Consider the following 15180-nt stretch of genomic DNA (forward strand, 5'->3'; position numbering starts at 1 on the left):
GGGTTCTCGCTAAGACCCTCTAGCGAAGCTCGTAGTCCGGTTTAGTTGAAGCGAGTCTCATTAAAGTTAGTTTCCATGTGTAACAAACACAGGATTACACTACCATTTAGTCTAGTGTAGTCCAATGAAAGTTAAGGAGGACAAACAAACACGTCCTTAGAGTATTACGAAGTAACTTTAACTTTAACATAATACGTTAACTTAATAAGAGATCGATGATAAACTTATAAACATCTCAAAATTTGAGTAGAAAAAACATGTTTGAATTGATCCACCCTAACCCATATAAGAGAAAATATTTATTTTCTTGACATTGCGCAAGGAAACATGACCATAGACGAACTACTTTGTATGATTTATATATTGTAAAGACTACAAACATATTTTTATAACACATCTCCTAATCCAATACAACTTCTTTCATGTTTTCTTGTTGAACAAATGTCCGGTCGTGTTTAAAGTAACTTTATCATAAATGATTCTTTATGTTTTTGTTAAGTAATTGATCTAGTCTTTTATGTTTCGAACTCATATATTTCGTTTTTCATCTCTAGAGTCACTCATTAATTTCGTTTTTATCATTAAATTTAGTTATGTTTTCTTACAAAAACAATTGCACAACGCCACATGTATTAGGTGAAAAAATCTATTAAAAATAATTTAAATGTTTAAAAACCATAAATAAAAAAAAAAAACAAGTTGAGCCATCCCATCTGAGGGAGTTTTGGAATGCCGAACATGAAAGCAACGGCTCAATTTTTCTAATTTTCCACCGAATACAGTAAAAAGAAATGAGCGTTGTAGAATAGATAGAGAAATAATGAAAAAAATTGCGTCGACAGCAGGATTCGAACCTGCGCAGGCAAAGCCCAACAGATTTCGAGTCTGTCTCCTTAACCACTCGGACATATCGACAGCTGCGTCAGAGCAATAGAAACAAGTAGTATAACAACTCAGTGTGTCCCACTATTCGTCAATTTGCAAAGGGGGATTTTTCACTGTCGGGCGAGCCCTAAATTCAACACAGACACGTTCCCACCAATTTCTCTTTAATTTGAAATTTTCCAAAATCTCCGACAGTTGCAGCGAATCCGATTCCCCGGAGAAATGGGAGAAGCTTCTGGAATTTCGAAGCTGATTTCGTACAGCGACGATCTGGTGAAGGTGTTGAAGGACCAGAGGGACATCACCAACTTGGCGCGGTGTCTCCAGCACTACAAGGCCCTCCGCTCCTCCTGCGATTCCGATTTCAATGAAGTCCAGAACTCGCTTCGAGGTTTGATTCCTCACTTGGGTTCTGTTTGTTTCCCGAGAAAGTTTCTGACCCAGAAAATTTTCAGTTGCTTATACTTTTTTCCACTTTCAAGCAAGTTAATTTATGCCTTAGGTAAATCTGGCATTGTTTAATTTAGAAACTTGTTTTGTGCACACCCGTAGAGAGCTCCACCTCAAAATGTAGGGTTCTAAACCATTTTCCGGGAAAATGTTTTCGAATGAAAAAAAGGGGGGGGGAGAAAGGGGGTAGGTTCAATTTGGTTTTTTTCTGGTTGATTCTCGTATTTCCCTTGCATAAATGTTTCTCGGAAAGAAGATATTTGGCTGGTGGTGTATGTCGATACGTGGATTGATTGATGAGTTCTTATATGAAGCAGACTATGAGATAAAGACAGATGAATGCAAGCAGAAAACCGAGGCAGCAAAATCGGAGGTTGTTGCTGATGAAGAGTTAGACCGTCTTCAGAGAGAGTTTGATGTGGATGCTGAAATAGAAAGTTCGCTTATGGAGGAGATTAGATAAGTATACATTTAGTTGTGTTGGCTTTCAGATTTTTTATTTTAGGTTGACTAGCAATGGTTGCTGATTTGGCTCTCTTTTGCTTCAACACAGTTCTAGGCAACGAGATTAGTGAGTTTGAACGCCAAAGGATTTCTGTTCAGGAGAAAAAGCGAAACTTGAAGAGACACGAGCAAGATGAGTTCAGGGAACAGTAAGTATTTAGAAGTGTGATGCTAACATTGTGGCGATTCTTTCTCTTCTGTTCTCAGTGTTCTTATATGTCTTAGGTTCTAAAAAATACTGATAAAAGTCTATGCATTCATCATAGTAGTGGTTGCTGTAGTTGTACTGGTCTCTGTCTCTCTTGACAGACTGACAATTCATTTCTAGTCAATAAAATATTTTCTCTTATCTACAGGAGGAAGCTCTCCATGTATGCTTCTGTCACAAACATCATACCAAACCTGGAAAATCAGTCTCGTGATATGGGTTGTATCCTACCGCTGAAACTTATTACTTGGACATGGATATTCCTTCCCTTGTTTGTTCGTTCATTTTTTTTATTTATTTATTTATTTTATTTTTTTGTGCAATGTTATTTAAAGTATGATATAGTTGTAATCACCTTGTTTTCCTTAAGTCTAAAATTACAGATATTGTGGATAGCAATAAGAAAATTGTTCAGAAGTTTGAATTTGATCCAACAAAGATGACTGCCTCTGAAACATGTGATAGCATTTGGAAGATGATATCTTCATGATATATCTTGAACATTTTCCCTTCTGACGGCTTGTATAATATAATATTTTCCATGTTTGTTTGCTTCTTTTAGGTTGTCCTATGGCTTGATATCGTGTTTTTGAGAAGTGATCTTTGGGAGGTTTGTAACTTATGATGACATATTGTAAAGCACCTTTCAAAGTTGATTATCGGGGATGGTGTTGCTGCCCCTTGGAAACATATTGGTTGTGTACTTGTGTTTTACTGTCTATTTTGTTGTAGCATAAGTTTGAAGGGCGTATTAGAAAGTCATATATTCGAAATTCAGTTTCATTCATAACTATTGAACCAAGATACAATACATATAACGCTGGTCAATTATTCATAATGATACGGGACCGGCAATGCTGCACAGAGCAAAAGATATTGCAGAACCATGTATGTGAATCACACTGAAGTTTCCGCCTTCATCTATGAAGTTTTAGTTGTTCCTGGTGTTCTTCACCCGTGTAGCACCTTTGTCCAGTAGAGTTTTCCTTATCAGTTGAGTTGATATTGGTCGGAAGTGGTTTGCAAGCCTCTGGTTTTGGACTTCCTTCGTAAGCCGCACAGACAATGGGTACAAAGTTTTGGTAGGACTACAACCAGATATGAAGAGTTCAGTATTGTATGTGTGCTTGCAGGCGCATTGTGTGTGTGTGTGTGTGTGTGTGTGTGAGAGAGAGAGAGAGAGAGAGAGAGAGAGGGAGGGAGAGAGATGGAATTTACTTCATAGAGTGGTCCAGTATTGACAAGAACCCATGGCACATAGTTGTGAACTGGATCAAGATGCGCTGTCTCGTTTGCATATTGTAGTATAAGCTGCATGCCAATTTATAATCATTTTGTTTGTTGAATGAAAATATTGTTTGGATTTGTATACATGAGTTTCAACAAAATGCTGTTTAACAAATTAGTGGGAACCTTTTTCTCTAACCCGCTGTCGTAGCAATCTTGGACAGGTTTTGGATCCATCCCTAGTTGTTGAGAACAAGATTTCCATTCATCTTTCGACTGCTTTCCTTGAATAGTTTGGTTCTCAATGCAATGAATGAATTTGAAATGCTGCGTCTGCATCAGAGTTAAAGTGACGATGAAGATCAAGTGAAAACTCTGTAAGTAATCCTATTCGTATCATTCATCTTTCATTGTTTTTTTCTGTAAGGTCTGTGGAAATCTGCAAACATCTCCTGGACAAGACTCATATCATTTTAGGTTGTAATGGAAAGAAAACTGTGAAAACTTATGATTCTGTCATATGTGTAAGTATATATTTATTATTTTCTTAGATGTTGAGGAAAAGAAGATGGCCATACCACATCTGGGTAGCTGTTGATAGCACAGGCTTCTATGCTGTTCAAGTAGCACTCATCCGGGCCGTGCTGCAGAGTGTGAAGCACCACCACATTCGTTCAGCACAGGCGATGATAAAAACACAGAATGATAAAAGCCAATTAAAAAAAAATGATGAAGATGGGAAATCATAAATCTGACCTGGCAAATGATGGTGCTGTTAGGTCCTTGTATATGAGCATTTCCATATGGGACTAGCCTCAAGTTCACAATGTTGATGAGATCTGTGTCGAATACCTTTGATAGTCCATTTACGATGAACTGTGCACAGAATGGGCATAGTGTTTCGTAATACAGAGTCAGGTCAACTTTCTTAGCTTTGGTAGGAGGCGTAGGAATAGCACTAGGAGCTTCTATAAGTTTTCGGGATTTTGGAGAAGGTGGGACTTTGCTGCCTTGATCTTCAAAAGAACAAGACATGCAAATGATGAGCAAAGAAGTTAGAATAAGAAGGGAGAAGAGCTTAGGAGAAGCCATTACTGAATGCTTATTAGCAGTTAGAGCACACTGAAGCTATACACATGGAAGCCTGCACATATATATATATAGCTCCTCCAAGTACCACTGTACCACCCACCACCGGACCAAGCTGTTTCTCTACATTAAATCTTAGACTGACCAAAATACCCTCTTTCGTTTGCTGTGAGCTATGATCGCCACGCCACCTTAAGCGGGAAAGCGACAGTCGCATATCTTCTCAATGTGTTGAGAGATGACTTGTATGACAGCTCTTAAATTTCGTCATTTGAGTTGATTGAGTTGCATCGTCGAATCAGCATATGTTGCTTACTTGAGGATGATGAAACTGTGCTAAAAAAGGAAGATTAAGGAAAGATAAGGCAATTAATTGCAGAGCCCAAACTCTTGAAACTGTGGTAAGAAAGGAGAACTATGACAAATTAAGGATTGCAGTAATTAGGAGTTGGTATATTTTTGGATTATTATCATTTATTCATTTGACTTGTCCAATTAATGTATTTAAGAATCAAATGTCTTGTACAGTCAATGAGCTATAAGCTAATAAGATTTGGTGTTGATGATGGTTTGCTGAGATAAATAGAAACTCAAACAAGAAAAGTTTTGATGATGCATTAAACGCATAGGATTGTACAGCACATATCAAGCACTCTAATGTGTTTTAACTTTTTCGTATGACAGTCATGGATTAAGTTTCAGATACCGGTGCAGTGACATTCCGGTTATAGATAAGTCTCTCCCTGAAGGGAGGTGGAAGAAGGATCCTGTAGCTTCGCGTCTTTGTGTGCCCTCTGAAAATCACATGATATGTTGAAATATTTGTAAAGAAGGTTATACAGCATTAGTATTACCTAGTGATATTGGTTGAATAGAACACCTTTGGGTGTAATCAAAGGTTCTTCTTGAGAATCTATATTTTTTTAATCGGAAGTCGAACTTAAGAGCTCTTTCACTACAAAGCTCAGTTAGTGGTGTCATAACTTAAAAGGTCAATTAAGTACTTAGTCATTAGGAGATTTAAATTGTATTTGTTATGTGATGCCCCCTTGCAACGCGTTTTCTCTGTCTCTCTCTCCTTGTTTCTCTATCTGGAAGTCCATATCCAGAGCTTCATCTCCAGCTTGAAGTTTCAATCGCCGTCCTTTGCTCTTGTTCAGGATAGGCGGCAGCTCGCTACTCCTTCCCTTCTCTTTCCCTCCTTTGCCTTTTCCATCTTTTTCCACCCCTCTCACTTCCTCTACCCCATCCCCCTCCCTCCATCCATCTCTTCTTCCTCTCGCCTTTCCAATCTCTTTTTTTTTTTTGGCTTCTCCATGAGTTTTTCTCAGTTTTCCCTGAGTCCGGTCTCAACTATCTCCTGAGCTTGTTTCGGATTTGGGCTTCATGCCCCTTATCTAGTGTCTTTTGCCTACTTTTATTGCTTTCTGTCTTTTAATTTTCTTTCATCCCTCCTCCTTAGTTGTGACACTTCATCCCTATCCAACCTGTACTCGGATAGGTGGGCTCCGATTTCTATTGGATACCAAATCTACTATCCTTTCTCACTTCCCCTTCCCCAACCGGCATGCCGGATCCCCATCGTGAAGGGGACTTGGATACGGTGTCTACTTTTTTGGTTCGGAATTTGGCTTCCACCGAGCATGTGACGACGACAGTGGTCTGATTTATGTACCTTGAGATTAGAGTTTTTTTGTTGTTTGTTTTTCCAGCCTTCTAACCTAAGTTTGTGAGGGCTTCCCGTTGTTTCTTGGGTTGCAGCCCTCATTTTGTTTGGGCCTTTTACCTTATCTTTTGTTTGTTTATCGGGTTTCTTTTGGGCCTTGTACTAGTTTTTTAATGTTATGAAAGTTCTTTTGACAAAAAATTGAAATAAAGTACTCAGTCATTAATTAAGACTAGTATTAATAAAGATTAAGACCAACTTTCCAGTATGGAATGTATATATTGTTTGTTTTGCCTCACATACAGTGTAATTTTCCTTTATTTAAGCAATGATCAAGGAGCCACTCAAACTTATTAAACAAGAAAAGCACTGGTAACGCATAAATACATCAATTCATCTATTTTTTGGCTTCCACTAACCCTAATTAAATTGATCAAGTTACTTATTAGCATAAGGTAGGTGGGTTCTAGGTTTTAAGTTTCATTAGTTAATGGTTTGACTGTACCAACTCCAACAATGGTTATTTGTCGTTGTCTTATTAATTTGTCATTATCCATGTCAGCAAGATATTGTGGTACAACTTGTTACGTGAGAAAATGATGATATATTGATAACGAAAATGACTACAAGACATTTGAAGGATACGATATGGTACGAAGGGATATTTATTCCAAATTTGACGTGGGAGGATTGGCATCCATTAGATTACATGAATGATCAAGATTTGTTTAAATGCACAGATGATAAATGCAGAGATTTGGAATCTAATTATAATCATAACAGAAAAAAAAAACTTGAACCCGAATCATAGAGTCATAGAGGATTAAGCAAGCCAGAACTACACATCATGATTCATAAGCCGGACTATGACTGCCAAAGCAACCTACCGTTCCGCAAGGAGTTAGGCCCCTTGTAGAACATCCTCCTTGTCATCCTATGGAGGTGGTGCACTTGGACAAAGATGGTATTTGGCTACATCAACATATGCAAGTTCATCACTCACTCCTCTACAAGGGTATCGTCACTTGATACCCACTTCCTTTGCAACGAAAGCTTTCTGGAACAATGGTGGATCTGGTGTGGTGGTTAGGGATTGTACAAGCTCTTTTATGGCAGCGGTGGCATGTTCTTGGTCGGCGTTGCTTTCAGTTTGCTCTGTCTTTAGGTACACACAGGTTCAGTTCCAAGGGCATTCTCAGCTTGTTGTGGCTGCCATGCAGAGGATCCAACTATTTCATCGGTGCATGGAGATTTGATCGAGGATTATATAGTGCAAAATTTCAACAATTTTGCCATCTATAGTTCGGTGGCATGTGAATGGAGTTGTACATTGGTTGGCTTGCGTTGGTACTTTCTCTTCCTATACGGAGAGGATTTGGTTTCAGTGACCTCCAACTATGCTGATTAATATTTCATTATTTTACTTGAGGATTGTAACCTTTTCAACTGTGGTACAACTTTTAACGTACGTTTCCATGGGTTCTTTCCAATCAGCTGTTTGAACTTCATGTAGAATGATAAAAATTGGAGATGGAATTAGTGGTGAATTTTGTCTCCAATTAAGTTTATGTTCAAAGTTAATGAGCCAAAACTACATCACCAATACTTAAATTAGAACACTACACAAGTAATTAATTATGCACGCTACTAATTAGTAAATTATTATTTCTATAGTCTAGAGCTAGTTGACCAGCAATAATGCTGCACACAGCAAAAGGAGATGCAGAATATAGCTTCTTATTGCAAAGTTTGTTGTTTCAGCTGAGCTGCTCCAGCTGAGAAGCCCGGGAGGAGCAATGAATCGGCTGCAAGTCCGTGGTTTAGGATAGCCTCGGTAAGCCTCACAGACGTACCTCTCAAAGTTTTGGTAGTCCTGCATGAAATCCACAATATGAATGATAAAGAAAGTGGTTTAATTGGCGTTCGTGTATGTGTTTGTGCAGGCACGCGCAAAAGTTTGAATTAGAGAAAGAGATTAGAGGGAAGGAGATTAGGGTTTACATTATAGAGGGGTTTTTGATTGACAACAACCCATGGGACACATGTAAGAGGCGGATCGAGACCGTAGGTTTCCAAAATATAATGTAGCATGAGCTGCAGCATATGACAATTCATAGATTAATTAGCAATACAGTTTGTGTATATATCTAGACCGGCCCTGAGATTTTGAGGGCCGCGGTGCGAAATTTAAACTGGAACCCTTACTAAGAACTGAAACAAAATGTGCAGTGTCCAGTTTGGGCTCACCTTTCTCTCATATCCACTATTGTAGCATGTCAGTAGAGGTTCGTGGCTCATATTGTGAATCTGACAACAATATTTCCATACATCTTCTTTCAATCGATGTTCTTTGACAGCCAGGTATTCAACGCAGGAAATGAAGGGTAAATGCTGCTTCTGCATCACATAGTTAAAAGAGATGAATTAATTAGGCTGTGTTATTATTCACAGGTGCTGAAAAAATTAAATAAGCTAGGGCTTTACCACATTTGGCCAGACGCTGATCGCACAGGCTTGTATACTATTCAAGTAACATTCATCTTGGCCATGCTGCAATGAAGGCACAAGCCACAATTAGTTATTCATCAAATTAACTAGTGCAAATACATATAATAAAACTATACGAAACATATAATACCAAAAATGAACTAGGGGCCGGGAAATGGGACCTCGCAAACGACGGTGTCATTAGGTCCTTCGACACGGACATTTCCAGAGGGCACTAGCCGGAGGTTGATAATGGCCATGAGATCCTCGTCCGAAATCAATAGGGGTAACAGTTGCTCGATGAAGGAAGCACAGGTTGAGCATAGAGTGCCATAATAAATAGTCAGGTCAACTTTCTGATGATGATCAGCTACTTGGGGCTCCAGAGGAAACGAAGGCGGGGCGACGGAATCAATGCTATGACCATCTTCAACAGAAGCGCAAGATGGAGGAGAAATGGACAGCAAAAGAGTAAGAACAAGGAGGGAGAAGAGCAGCTTAGGAGAAGTCATTAAGGCATTCATTTTGTTCTTAGTATTTGCTTAATTAGCACGTAAGAATTGTGATCATGTATTTATATTATAAATATGCCCCCAGTACAATGTGAACACTTACCAAAATTGTTTAGGATACAAAATTACACGTCGGAAATTCGTGGCCTTGTATCTATATATATTATAAGGATTAATTTGCACATCATTTTCCAACTCTTTGTGTTCATCTATTTTGTTTGCATTATCTAGCCATTTATGAATATTGTTTTATTTCCAAATGAGTAAGAAATCATTTAAATGAAGAAGAAAAATAGAGCAAAAGCTACATAATTAAGCTTTTAGAACCCTTGTGTATCCACCTAGTATGGCTAAAATATTGAGAAGTCCTGCAAATCCACGTCAAAAATCGTTTTATATATGGGGTTAATGATGACCTACTCAAACTTAGGGTGAAACAAGAAAAACACTCATAACGCATATCACTAGTATATAGCCTCCCTCAATGGCTCAATCACATATATCCATTTTTGGCTTCCAACCAAATAGGTGAGTTCTAAGGGCAATTGTGTCTAGGGTTGGATTGAATTGGGTTGATGTCAAATGTTACATCAACTCATATTAGACCGTAGAATTACATAAACGCACAAAAACACAATAATTTATAATGATTTGCTCGAAGTTGTTATGTCCGCGTTAATGCAGTTTCTATTTTCACTATATAATTGAGTTTTACAATATATAGAGGCTTGTTGCTTTTTAGAGGGGAAAGTGTGCATCTAGGGTTACAACGTGAGGAATGAGGATGATTGGGAGTTATCCCTAAAATAAGGGCGAGGGAGCCCTTTCATGAAGAATTAGGGGTTCGGGAGGGGATTGGAAAGGATTATACATGAAGAAATGCATCCCTTTTATGCACCAGACGAGCTCTAGAGTTCATAGCTCCAAACACACCCTTTTAGATAGAAGTGTAGAACCAATGAATTTGAGTCCTACCAACAATATATAATTGTTATATGTCACTTTCTCATGAATTTGGTATATGCCATGTCAGCAGGTATATATACATGGGATTCACACTCAACTCTTTGAAAGTGTATAGATTTTTAGTGATAAGAACTGGCAAAGTGATCTATGAAGTTCATATATTTTGATGCTTTTGAAATTATAATCTGATTGGTTACCTTTGTCTCAAAGTAATTGGGCTTTTTTTTCTGTCTAAGATATTGTAAGGCAGATAGATTGTCATGCACTTGACCTTCCATTGCAGCACGAAGCAGTAGGTTTGAGAATTTATTTATCCTTTAGAACTTCTAAATGCTAATGTAATATTTGACTTATGAGCTCAATAGAAATCAGGTAACTAAGCAAGCTGAGAAATTGATTTCTGCAGCGATAGAGTACTCTACTGTGCCTTTTGCTTCAAATGCACAGATTGGCAGGCCATCGGCACAAAGCACCTTTGTAAGCCTTGCAAACGTAGGTAGCGAAATTTTCATAGTCCTGTATTAAGGCGAAAAATGTTGAGAGACATAATCCTGCATCAAGGCAAAAATGTAGAGTGAAAGGGAGATGACCAACATTTCCAATCGGTTGATTATTCAGACCAGCCATGGAACGAACTTAAGAGACGGACTGAGGTGCATGGTTTCATTCGCATATTTTTGTTCAAGCTGCATTGCATTAACAACCTCAATTGTCAGATTAAGCGACATATAAACACGATTTCTATAGTAGATGCTACTATGACTATTCGACGAGTACTAAATCAAAATAACCTTTGTTGCATTTGCAAACGGGCTTTAAAGGCAATCCCAATGAGCTGAAACAAGTTTGCCACTCCTTGTGCCTTCCCTCAATTACCAGAAATTCTATGCAGTATATCAAAGCAAAATGCTTGTTCTGCATCATAAATTCATCCTAGTGTAAGATAACGTGAATTTGAGTACATTTAAGACCAAATTATCACAGTCAAGTCCATGTCCATTAGTGTATATGATTATATCCATACTACCATGTATACATTAAGTTCCAACACAGTATTAAATCTAAAATATCAGAGATAGATTATATGGGAAGAGAGGGGTCTCACCACATCATGTAAAATTTAGCTTGCACACATCTGGTCCATGCTGCAAAATTTCACAAAAATCATCATCAAGAACCGAAGGGCCGTTTGACAATTATTTTGTTTATATGTTTTAGTTTTCATTGAGTTCCCACCACCTCCCTTAATCCTTCTCCATTACACATTTCTCCAATGTGTTTTTTCTCTATCTCCAAAGCCTAAAACGAAACGGTTATATCACACGGATCTAAATGTACAATAATACATTTGGTTGCTAATATTTTAATGTAAGAACAGAAGTAACAAAATATGCATAAGTATTCATGCAATAAAACTGTAAAACTTCATTAAAAAGATGAAATGGAGAATCGACCTGACAAAAGGTGGCTGTAGAAGCATTTCCCCAAGGAACCAGCCTGAGATTGAGAATGGTGATGAGACCGTTGTCGAAAATTCGAGCAAGATTTTTGCCGATGAGAGTGGCACAATGGGGACATAGTGTTTCATAGTAAACTGAGAGAGTAACTTTCTAAGCTTCCATCTTTGAAACTCCGAATGAGCACAAAGAACTGGTAATGATCAAAGTGAAGAATAAATAAGTACTAGTAGCCATGTCCCTGAGATTTCAGAGCTGCTAGGTTTAAATTTATGCAGTTGGTTTAATTAAAAACCTCCTACTCCTACCAAACATGCGATTTCAATTTCCAATATTTATTATAAATTCATTTTGCAGTTGTCAAATCCCTTTCGATCTAATTTGGGAAATGCTTGTAGGGTAAAAGCTTCTGTTTTCTTTTATGTCTTTTACTGTAGGGTTTTTTGGTTCTTACTGGTGTGACTAAGATGGCATCAGTGTTTACCTACAAGTTTCTGCAGAAACAAGATTCGTTTGTCTTCTATACTTTTGGCAACAAGTCTTCCAAACGCGTTTATGATTCTTGGCTTATTAGACACATATCAGTCAGTAGTGGATACAGAAGTTTCTTGTTGGGGTCAAAATATAGCCCAACCCATGTCACTTTGCTCATTATTGTCACGCCTTACTCATCGTGAAGGACTTTTGTCAAGGAGCTTACCCCATGACAGCCATACTCAAGTAGAGATGGAGCTTTTTTAGATCATAAATAGCAAAACGTGGCAAGTATGAGCAATAGCCTTTACGTGCCATTATGTGGATCCGTCGCTGAGAGCAGCAATTCATCATATTTCATTATACACCAATTTTATAGTAATGTGAAAGATGCAAGCAATGACACAACAACCAACTTCTTCGAGTTTGCCATCACTTGGTCACCTCCATGGCATCAATGAAACGCTGCGCATTGAAACGTTCTCTGGTATTACAAACCCCACAATTACAGTGACTTGTGTCACATAACCCATATATATAAGAGTACAAATACTAAATTTTGTAGATGAGCATCAGTGTGAAGAGTTCCTTCCTTGATTTGCAAGGCAAACTTGAGGAACCGGTTTTTCTTGCTCGGTTGATTCGGTCTTATAACGAATTGATATGCAAGCTTGTGGAGGTGTGCCTTTGTAAGCCTTACAAATATAGGCCATAAAGTTTTTGTAGTCCTACGTACATACAGCAAAGTGTTAACAAGGGTGACAAATAACAACTTAAATTACCTATACCTTGGATGCCACATTGACTGATATTCATGTAAATTGGCTTGGGATACCAACAACGTGACATCTTGGGTAAGTTTCTCTCAACAAAATAGAGATGACAAGGTGAATGAATTACTAAGTGACCTACCTCTTGAAGTGGTTTATCATTGACAATCACCCATGGCACAAATCTATGTGGAGGTTTAAGCTGAGCAGTTTCCCTAGCATATCTTCCTTCAATCTATATATGTATCAAGCGAAAATCCCAATCCATGAAGCTCAATTCTCAAACAATGAACCAGTTCATATTAAAAAGCACCAGAACAATACACACATTAAGAGGAATCCCACTCCACTTGTTTACAGAACGGGATCAATAGTATCCTCGTCTTGCCTGTATGGTGACCATGTATTGCCTACATAACACACTTTAGCCAACAAAACGGCAAAAAACATTCAACTATAGACAAACTATGTGGTCAATACATGGTCACTATACAGAATGCTATACCGAGGTCCCGACTAAGAAGCTAATCCTAAATACATGTGTATGTGAAATATAAGTGAAACTAACCACATAGCCATTTCCACTGTTGTAGCAATCGATAGGCTTAGTGCCTAATCTTGTCATTTCAAAGCAATTGGCCCAAGCACCGTGTTTGCCCCCCAATGTAAAGCGCTCAACGCAGTGGATAAATGTGAAATGCCGATTCTACATGCATTAAAATTTGATCAAAATATTAAACTATGATTTAAGTATTTGGTTTTGCTTAATTAGTTGATTGCTGAGTTGCTTACCACATCAGGATAGATGCTAATGGTGCAGGCTTCAATGGTGTTGAGCAAGCATTCATCTGATCCATGCTGCAATATCCAAAAGAAACAATGGCAAAACATGTTTTAGTCCTTGTAATTTTCACAAAGTTTTGGTTTTTGTCCTTGTATTTTCAATTGAATCGAATTTGGTCCCTCTAGTTTGCAAACTCCGTTAAACCAACCGAAGTTGGTGGATGTCTTTCGATTGGAACAATTTGCAAATTAATTACAGAGATCGGATTCGATTTAATTGAAAATACAAAAACGACAATTAGGGAGTGAGGTATGCTAAATCACATAGTAGGTCAGCCATATTTTGATGTTTAAACTTGCCGTCCAAACAGAATTAAATCTAGATTTTTCACTTACAAGTAAAAAAGACTAACATTGTTTTAGTAGCTAAAGTAATGTTAGGAAGACTAAATTTGTATATTAAATTAGCAAACCAAATGAGATGTCACTAATAGAAAATAGCACATTTATCAACAATTAAGTAATAACTCAATCACCAACTTTCATGTCATTTAATTTACAAAATTTAATTTACAAATTTAATCTCCTTAACATAACCTAATAGCTAATTAGAAACTCTTTCAAAAGTGCTTTTAAATGACAAAACGTACTTTTAGTGAAGTTAATTTTGAATTTTAAAAGCACTTAAAGTACTTTTTGAGAAGCACTAAAAATGTATCTCTTTCAAAAAAACAATTAAATAGTTTTTTCAAGATCCACTTAATTTTTACTAAAAAATGATTTAAAAATATTTTCACTAAAACTACTTTTAATTATTAAACATTTATAAACAAGCTTTAAAATTACAAATCAAACCAAGACAGACCAAGATCCTCTCCTAATCTAAGGATGAGGATTCTCATGAACAAGATATATGGACCGTTGGATAAAAATCTAACGATTATAATTATTATAACTTTAAAGGGACCCTATTTGTAGCCGTTAGATAAAAATCCAACAGCCCACATCTTTTGATCTTGAGGATCCTCATCCTTAAATTAGGAGAGGATCCTGGTCCAACCAAGACAATGTGGTAGTTTGACAGGTACAAGAAGACACATTAATAATACTGGCCAACTGAGCCCACGAGAAAGTTAAGACCGCTTATGAGGTGGCCACGAGAACCGGATGTAAGGTCTCGTGATTGGCCCCAGGGGAATGACAACGCGAAAAAATGGGACAGGCCCAAAAACCGCAACCGACGCCGTTTGAGGCACGCAAACTGACAAAATTTTTAATCCGGTTACCAGTTGCAGGGTGCAGCTGGAGCAAGAAAGGTATTATAACGGCAAACAAGACCAGATTCAAAGCAATGGAAGGGAAAGGGTTACCTGGCAGGCGAAGGAACCGTCGGGATTGAGCCAGGCGTTGCCCCAAGGGACCAGCCGGAGATTGACGGCGGAGATGAGACCGTTCTGGAAGATCTTGACCAGGTGGTTGACGATGAAGTCTGCACAGTACGGACACAGAGTTTCGTAGTATAGAGTCACTGAAACCTTCTCAGAAGAAGCAGATGGAATTACCAATATCCCCAGGAAGAAGAAGAAGATGAAGAGTCTGAAGGATTTTCTGATAATACCCATCTTTTACATCAAATCAATTTTCTGTACAAAAGTGTGTGTATTTATTGAATTCACTGACCTCGACATTCATGTGGTCTTTA

The 15180-nt window shown here is 37.9% G+C and overlaps 4 protein-coding genes and 1 non-coding gene across 5 annotated transcripts; 1 reads left to right on the top strand and 4 right to left on the bottom strand.

Annotated features, from left to right (window-relative positions):
• Positions 1 to 833: 833 nt before the first annotated feature.
• On the bottom strand, positions 834 to 915 carry TRNAS-CGA (transfer RNA serine (anticodon CGA)). Its single transcript has one exon. It is a non-coding gene; the product is annotated as a tRNA-Ser (tRNA).
• Positions 916 to 1018: 103 nt separating this feature from the next.
• LOC137721696 (kinetochore protein SPC24 homolog) lies at positions 1019 to 2730 on the top strand. Its single transcript, XM_068460722.1, has 5 exons — positions 1019 to 1276; positions 1653 to 1794; positions 1887 to 1988; positions 2196 to 2269; positions 2431 to 2730. The coding sequence occupies exons 1-5, from the start codon at positions 1108 to 1110 to the stop codon at positions 2535 to 2537; spliced, it is 594 nt and encodes a 197-aa protein (XP_068316823.1). The 5' UTR covers positions 1019 to 1107; the 3' UTR covers positions 2538 to 2730.
• Positions 2731 to 2964: 234 nt separating this feature from the next.
• On the bottom strand, positions 2965 to 4380 carry LOC137721842 (gamma-interferon-responsive lysosomal thiol protein-like). Its single transcript, XM_068460864.1, has 5 exons — positions 4031 to 4380; positions 3853 to 3918; positions 3461 to 3607; positions 3266 to 3358; positions 2965 to 3135 (listed from the first exon to the last, which is right to left on the bottom strand). The coding sequence occupies exons 1-5, from the start codon at positions 4364 to 4366 to the stop codon at positions 2965 to 2967; spliced, it is 813 nt and encodes a 270-aa protein (XP_068316965.1). The 5' UTR covers positions 4367 to 4380.
• Positions 4381 to 7710: 3330 nt separating this feature from the next.
• On the bottom strand, positions 7711 to 9040 carry LOC137722407 (uncharacterized). The gene is made up of 4 exons (XM_068461397.1): positions 8699 to 9040; positions 8514 to 8579; positions 8277 to 8426; positions 7711 to 7902 (listed from the first exon to the last, which is right to left on the bottom strand). The coding sequence occupies exons 1-4, from the start codon at positions 9038 to 9040 to the stop codon at positions 7711 to 7713; spliced, it is 750 nt and encodes a 249-aa protein (XP_068317498.1).
• Positions 9041 to 12341: 3301 nt separating this feature from the next.
• On the bottom strand, positions 12342 to 15128 carry LOC137723556 (gamma-interferon-responsive lysosomal thiol protein). Its single transcript, XM_068462756.1, has 5 exons — positions 14849 to 15128; positions 13488 to 13553; positions 13264 to 13401; positions 12838 to 12930; positions 12342 to 12653 (listed from the first exon to the last, which is right to left on the bottom strand). The coding sequence occupies exons 1-5, from the start codon at positions 15098 to 15100 to the stop codon at positions 12498 to 12500; spliced, it is 705 nt and encodes a 234-aa protein (XP_068318857.1). The 5' UTR covers positions 15101 to 15128; the 3' UTR covers positions 12342 to 12497.
• Between the last annotated feature and the right edge of the window lie 52 nt (positions 15129 to 15180).

This window comes from Pyrus communis, chromosome 17 (assembly GCF_963583255.1).
Source record: "Pyrus communis chromosome 17, drPyrComm1.1, whole genome shotgun sequence".
NCBI classification, from domain to species: domain Eukaryota; kingdom Viridiplantae; phylum Streptophyta; class Magnoliopsida; order Rosales; family Rosaceae; genus Pyrus; species Pyrus communis.